At 35.7% G+C, this 7,638-nt stretch overlaps 1 protein-coding gene across 1 annotated transcript; it reads left to right on the plus strand.

Moving 5' to 3' along the window:
* Positions 1-975: 975 nt before the first annotated feature.
* Positions 976-4,539, plus strand: LOC113313399 (carotene epsilon-monooxygenase, chloroplastic-like). Its single transcript, XM_026562158.1, has 9 exons — positions 976-1,536; positions 1,803-2,099; positions 2,179-2,376; positions 2,631-2,732; positions 2,906-3,046; positions 3,155-3,262; positions 3,552-3,634; positions 3,779-3,941; positions 4,242-4,539. Exons 1-9 carry the CDS (start codon positions 1,030-1,032, stop codon positions 4,305-4,307), a joined length of 1,665 nt encoding a protein of 554 aa, XP_026417943.1. The 5' UTR covers positions 976-1,029; the 3' UTR covers positions 4,308-4,539.
* Positions 4,540-7,638: the final 3,099 nt, after the last annotated feature.

Genomic DNA, 7,638 nt, shown 5'->3' on the forward strand with positions numbered 1-7,638 from the left:
TTTTTGGTCTTTAGTCTTTGATTTTGATCGCACCACTGCAGTTGATCTAAGGGAGTATCGTACTCGTACATATATTCAGATGGAATCGTCTAGTTCTAGGGGTGTAAATTCGGGCAGGCCGGGCCGCCCGACCCAAAAACTAAGACAGGCCGGGCAGGCCAGGCTTAATATTTGTGAGCCCGTAAACAAATTCAGGCCGGACAGGCCGGGTACAAGTAGATAATTTGCTACCCAAAGACCGCCCAAAGCCCGCTTTTTATACGGGCAGGCCAGATCGGGCCGGACATGCCACTATTTTGATTTTTTTTTTTAAGTTTAAATTTTCAAATGAACGGTATTAAATACAATATCCTTTCCTTTCCAACATCACATATCGTAAGTAAAGTGATAGTATTATTTTATATTTAAATTACACTGACAAATTTTTAATTTTAGGCTATAATAAATAATTAATTAGAGTACAATAAACTTTCTAATAAGAAAATATATTACCATTAATGTTTTGAAAAGGTTAATTATAAGTAAAAACAATTATATATTTTATTTTTCTTGACACAAAATTGACAATTATAAAATTGTAACTTTTAAGTATTTTTAAGAGGATATTAAATGATTAATAGCACATAGAAGCCTTTCAGGCTGGGCACCAAGCCGGGTATCAGGCCGGGCATCATAATTAATCGCAAAGCCCGAGACCGCCCAATAAATTAATCCAGGCCAGGCCGGGTAGCCCGCAACGGGCCATAACAGGCTTTGAACAATTTCAGGTACATGCGGGCTTGGGCGGGTACGGGCAGGCTGAGTTTTTTCGGGTAATATTTACACCCCTATCTAGTTCTACGCCAATCATATCTCAGGTCGTTTTGACCCAAGTTAACTTGAGTCAGCAAAACAGTAAGAATTTCCTCTTGTTAGGGAAGGGAGGGACGAGGGAGGCAGTACGGAGAAGAATGGATAAAATAGAAAATCTCTCCAACTTGAAGATTTTAACTGAAGCCTTTTCAGTTCTTTCTTTTCCTCTCCTCCACCATGACTTCATCAGCTTCTCTCCTTTCTCTATCTTCACTCTGTTCATTAGCAAACCCTCAGCAAACCCAAATCCTCCTGAAACCCATTTTCACTTCTTCCAGAAAAAACCCACCTCAAATTCTATCCATTAAATCATCTAAAGGTGAAGAAACCAATAACAAAAATGGTTCATGGGTTAGTCCAGATTGGTTAACATCAATAACAAAATCACTTAGTAATACTAGTAATGATGATTCAGGTATACCAATTGCAAGTGCTAAACTTGATGATGTTTCTGACCTTTTAGGTGGTGCTCTTTTTCTTCCATTGTTTAAATGGATGAAAGAATATGGACCAATTTATCGTCTTGCAGCTGGTCCTAGGAATTTTGTTATAGTTAGTGATCCTCTTATTGCTAAACATGTTTTGAGAAACTATGGTACTAAGTATTCTAAAGGTCTTGTGATTGAAGTCTCTGAATTCTTGTTTGGGTCTGGTGTTGCCATTGCTGAAGGCTCCCTTTGGACGGTATTCTCTTCCTTTCTCTAAATTTCTGAAATTGATTAGTTCATGGTTTAGTTTTGATATTTCAAGTGATCAATAAGCTTTAGAGAGGGGTCTTGAACCTCTGACCAAAATTAATGAGAGTTCCAGTTAATTAATTCTTCAAATTTTGTGTATGGGTGTGGGCATATGGTCTCTTCTTTATGAGCATTGTATATAATTTGTTAAGGGTTCTTGTTGAATGAAATTTGTATCGTCTCGATGAGCAATAGAATTTGATTTGTTGATAGGCGAGGCGACGGGCAGTGGTTCCATCTCTTCATAAGGCGTACTTGTCGATAATAGTAGATAGGGTATTCTGCAAGTGCGCGGAAAGGTTGGTAGAGAAACTTAAAACAGATGCAGACAATGGTACACCTGTGAATATGGAGGCAAAATTTTCGCAGTTAACTTTAGATGTTATAGGATTAGCAGTGTTCAACTACAATTTTGATTCACTTACTGCTGATAGTCCTGTTATTGAGGCTGTCTATACTGCGCTAAAAGAGGCAGAGGCTCGTTCAACGGATCTTTTACCTTATTGGAAGGTAGGCTTTTTTACCCTGACTCCCTTCTTTTTTATTGTTATCATACTTAAATGACTTTTTCTTGTGTATGATGTTGCAGATTGATTTGTTGCGCAAGGTAATTCCTAGACAAATCAAAGCTGAAAAGGCAGTTACTGTTATAAGACAAACTGTTGAAGAACTTATAGCAAAGTGTAAGAAGATTGTTGAAGCTGAGGGCGAGCAGATTGACGGGGAGGAGTATGTGAATGATGCAGATCCTAGCATCCTTCGCTTCTTGCTTGCAAGCAGAGAAGAGGTTTGTCTAAGTTTGTGAATCTTGTTTTTATCTTCTTCTTATAAGTAGAAAATAAAAAACCTACTGTTTAAACTGGTGTACTCAACAGTATAAGCTCAGTATCATCATTAACATTACCTAGATTATGCTTCACATGCCCTGGTTATTTTCAATAGGATACCTTGCTACTACAGTTTGTTAAAGCCAAAAAATAGACATACATGAAACTACTTATCGTAAAACATACTGATAAGTGATAAATGGATATATTCCAGGTTTCAAGTGTACAGTTGCGAGATGACCTTTTATCAATGTTAGTTGCTGGCCACGAGACAACCGGTTCAGTCTTGACATGGACACTATACCTTCTAAGTAAGGTAAGCTTGTAAGGTTATCAGTTTTACTCTCAACTCTGAATGATACTGTGACATTCTATTCTTGTTCTTGATAATCTGTCATGATCCTACCTATCTGTTTATGTCACATCAAAACACCATCTTAGTAGGAAGTAGGATCCCTCACACAGTAGCATACTTATCTTCTTTTGTAGGACCCACCATCCTTGATGAGAGCTCAAGAAGAGGTCGACAGGGTTCTACAAGGAAGATCCCCCAAGTACGCGGATATAAAGGAACTCAAGTATGTGACACGCTGTATAAATGAATCACTTCGTCTCTACCCACATCCTCCTGTAGGTGCAAATCAATATGGCTATTATGATTGGTTTTCATGCCAATCAAATGGATATCATTCTCTCATTGGTGCTGGTCTTAATAGTACTCCAATCTGCATTTTCTAGGTGTTGTTAAGGAGAGCTCTAGTTCCTGATGTGCTTCCTGGAAATTACAAGGTCAATGCTGGTCAAGATGTAATGATATCGGTGTACAATGTCCATCGTTCTCCCCAGGTAATCAATGCTCAAACTTTTTTTTAATTTTTGTTTGTTTGAATAAAGGTCATGCTCAAACTATGGCTACTGTGTTAATAAACTTAAGAAAATAACAATGTGCTAGTTTACTGCATGATTCATGAGACACTTCCATTCACATGTCAGTCCTGGTACTTCAAGAACACATGGTTGATTTAAGACTTGAAACAATGTTACCATATTTGAGATAATTGACTAAATGCAGACTTGTCAAACATTCTCCCCTTTATTTCTGCATAATTACTATTGTTAATTTCTATTGCCCTAGGTCTGGGAGAATGCAGAAGAATTTATGCCTGAAAGATTCGACTTGGGTGGACCGGTTCCTAATGAAACAAATACAGATTTCAGGTCGGCATCTACTTTTCCTATTTCTCAAGCTGAAGCAATAAATGCAAAAAATTGGCTCACTATTACCTGCTTTCATACAGTGTATCTAGGATATCCTGTTCGACAATATATCTATTTCTGATTTCTTAGAACATTTGGATGCAGATTCATTCCATTCAGTGGGGGGCCTCGAAAGTGTTTAGGTGACCAGTTTGCGATGATGGAGGCAATTGTTGCACTTGCTATTTTCCTTCAGCGCATGAACTTTGAGCTAGTTCCAGATCAAAACATCAGCATGACTACTGGAGCTACTATTCATACAACAAATGTAAGATTTTCCTTATATCTACTACAATCAGAACATTTTGTGCTGACGGGTAAATGTGCACTTAAACCATCACAACATGTGAAGTGAGTCACATGGAAGATCACCCATATTAAAACCATATCAATAATCATTATTTAGAGCAACAATTTCACTCATGACTCATTATTTAAGCTCTTTGTTTTTCCTTTGCAATCTGCGTGCTGGAACTATAGTAATTGTTAGATGTTTATTGGTATTGATTAAGATTCGATCTAGTGGAATACACATTGCTGAAAAGGATTCATGTTTATGTTGTTGCAGGGTTTGTACATGACACTGAGTCAAAGACAAGTTCAGCCTACATTTGCTTCTGCTGCTTCTAGGTAAGTAGTTATATTCTTATGTAAATTTTGTGTTTTATGTAACAAAAATCACTCAATTCCAATTATGTTGCTGTTGTAATCGAAGCTGTACACCACCACATTGAAAGTACAATGTAAAGTTAGCTATTATTTCTAAATGTGGCTGGTAAATGAGCAATCAAAATCTTGTGGACACAGTTATATTTGGCTTTTCATGAAAACAGAACTAGTGACCTTGTACCATTAGAATTTGTGTATGTAGTGAGTCCTACTATTATCTGTCTGTTATTATGGTGTTAGTTTGTCACAAGGTTTGAAAAACGGCCGTTTTTTCTGAAAAAACGTCCGTTATAACGCTCACGCCCATATACCGTGCCCGTGAGGCTCACCAACACGCTTACCTAAATAACACCGATAAATAGGAAAAAATGGCGTTATTTAGACCCGTTATAACCGTTTTCACACCTGTGATTACCGTTTTTCTAAAATTAATATTTCAGTTTTTTTCTTCTAAATAACATTTTAACACACGTTTTTTACACCGTATTTTCCGTTTTCATACCGGTTAAACCCGTTTTTAAGGAAAAAAAAATTTGAGTTGGAGAAATTCTTATACAATTTTTAATTTCAAACTTACATCTAAAATTTCATAAATAATCATTAAACACTTCAAATTTTATAAACTTACAATAAGTAACCTAGTGACAATAGTGCTTGAAATTTTAAACTTAGACAAACCAACTTGTACTGGCATTTTTTTTCGACTTATTCAAGTATTTTCTGTTTTCTCGACGATTCTCAGTTGATTCCTCCTCCTCTTCCTCCGCCTCATATTGGTTCGCGTAATGCATTTGGCTGTCGTAGTTAACAGTATTGTCATCTTCATAACCATAGTCTTCTTCCTCATTATCATTACGATTATCTACTTCATTATTGATATTAATATTGGAATTATACTCTTCATTAATTCCTCGGGTATCTTCTTCTGGACGATCTTCAGTGTAATGAGAATTGTATATGGGATTTTCATTTTCATGACCTTGTGTATTGTCTCCAAATGTTAGGTTACCAAAGTCATAAACAAAGTTACTCACTGGCAACCTTTGATATGAGATTTCAACTTCTGGATCATGCCATTCGTATGGTGGAGGGAGAGGCTCTGGATTATTAGCTGCTTCCTCTTCCAATTCATTTAACCAATGTTCTTCCTGGGGTAAAATTGGTGTTTCATCATCCCCTGCTATCCAATCAAGCATATTTTCATCTGTCAGCAGGCTATGAACATCGTGGACATCGATGTTATGTCGCTTTGCTTTACCTTGAACTCTTTGCTGCTCCAATCTTAAATTGTACTGAACATATACCAAATCGTTTATTCTTGACGAAACTAAACGGTTGCGTAGTTTGGTGTGAATTCTTTCAAACACACTCCAATTCCTCTCGGATCCAGACGATGTGTTTGTCTGGCTTAGTATCTTTACCGCGATCCTCTGGAGTGATGGAAACTGAGCACCGTATGACAACCACCAGCTTACAGGATCACCTTGCAGAGCAGCCAATCTTGCTGATGGTGATGCAAATTGGCCTTGCATCATTTGCATTCTTCCCGCCTAAAAATATCAAAAACTGTGAATAGAAATTCATATAATTACGAAATTAATTGTTAATAAAAATTCACACCTCTACCATGCATGTCGCTTGTTCTTGAGGGCTACTAATCATTTTTGATATAACTTCACTGAGACAAATTTGGGGATGAGAAATTTCATTGTTAATGAGATTGGCTGCTGGGTTGTAGATATAATATGGATTCAGAAAATGCGCTGCAGCATGAAGAGGAGAACTCAACTGATCTTTCCATCCTCGGTTAATCACACCTACAATAGAATTATTTCGAGTTTTACCCAAACCCCTTTCTATAGTTTCCACACATGTAGCAAGTGCATGAAACAAATAACCCATGGTAGGTTTATCTGAATCCAAGAAACGGATCATTTTCAATAAAGGACCAACCATCATGCATGCATTTTGGCATGTGTGCCAAAACATCTCATTCAAAATAATGTTTTTCACATCTTTAGCCGTACGAGTTTTTCCTTCTGGCGAGTTCACAAATTCTTGGTCTACAAAAAGACTCTCGATTGCATTACGTTGATCAATGATACTTTTGATTGCGATAAAATTTGTCGCAAACCTTGTTAAGCCAGGGCGCAATAGATTGCGTCCCCCAGAATGTTGTCTGAATCTAGCAAGAACCCAACCATGATTATAAATAAATTTACTGATTTTTCTAGCTTCTGAAATCACACCTTTAACAAAGGGGAACTTTTCAGTATCTTCCAACATTAAATCCAACACATGAGCTGCACAAGGTACCCAAAAAAATGTACCATACCCTATGGCCAATCTCATACCTATTAAAACAAAATGAGAAATGAATTAATAATATATAAAAATAAACAACTGTAATTAAATTAAGTTGTAATAGTTACCTGCGGCTTTGAATTGGGATCCTTGATCAGTTACTATTTGAACAATATTTGTCGGACCAATATCTTCTATAACCGGTCTGAACAAACTCATCAAATACTCTGTTATCAATATAAAAATGGTTAGAGTAGCATTATAATTAGAAATCACAAGTTGCATTAGTCATTTACTCAACTTGAATATTAAAAGTTGAAATTAAGGATCGTGTAGCCTCTCATTTTTTCATGATTGAGAACAGGAATACAAACATACCATACATCAATTCATCATGCCATTTTTTTTATAAAGAAACAATGATTTTTTACGTGCCAACTGATTCAAGTTGATGGACTATTTAATTATGAATATTAACATTTATTAAAACATTTCTTAAATAAATGATAATAAAATGAACAAAAAATCTATATTTCTTAAAACATTTCTTAGATAAAAATGAAACATTTATTAAGTAAATATACGTTAATAGAATGAAACATTTCTTCACTTAACATTTCTTAAATATTTCTCAAACATCATGAAAGAAAAAAACATCGATATTTCTCAAACATCTATATTCACTATTCTAACATCATGAAAGAAAAAAACGATAATAAATAAATTAATAACGTATTAATAAATTATATCTCTAATTGAATGAAAAATCTACAAAAAATAATTAATATTACCTCTTAAACTTGTATTTGAGAAATTCAAAATGTAAAGCATTCCTTTGAGCAAGAAGCAGAGAACCAGAGAATCAGAGGTATTGATTTCATTTCAATTCTCTTCTTGTCCTTTTAAAGCATTCCTTTGGGCAAGAAGACATAATAGCTAGCAAATCGAAATATTCTTGAAACATTTGGAATCTCGTTGCATGCGTATATAAG

This window comes from Papaver somniferum, chromosome 9 (genome assembly GCF_003573695.1).
Source record: "Papaver somniferum cultivar HN1 chromosome 9, ASM357369v1, whole genome shotgun sequence".
Lineage (NCBI taxonomy): Eukaryota > Viridiplantae > Streptophyta > Magnoliopsida > Ranunculales > Papaveraceae > Papaver > Papaver somniferum.

Excerpts from the sequence above, each read along its gene's own strand:
- LOC113313399 (XM_026562158.1), top strand. The coding sequence starts at position 1,030 with ATGACTTCATCAGCTTCTCTCCTTTCTCTATCTTCACTCTGTTCATTA. Across the intron at positions 3,047-3,154 it reads GTCTCTACCCACATCCTCCT|GTGTTGTTAAGGAGAGCTCT; the intron begins GTAGGTGCAAAT and ends TGCATTTTCTAG. Across the intron at positions 3,942-4,241 it reads CTACTATTCATACAACAAAT|GGTTTGTACATGACACTGAG; the intron begins GTAAGATTTTCC and ends ATGTTGTTGCAG.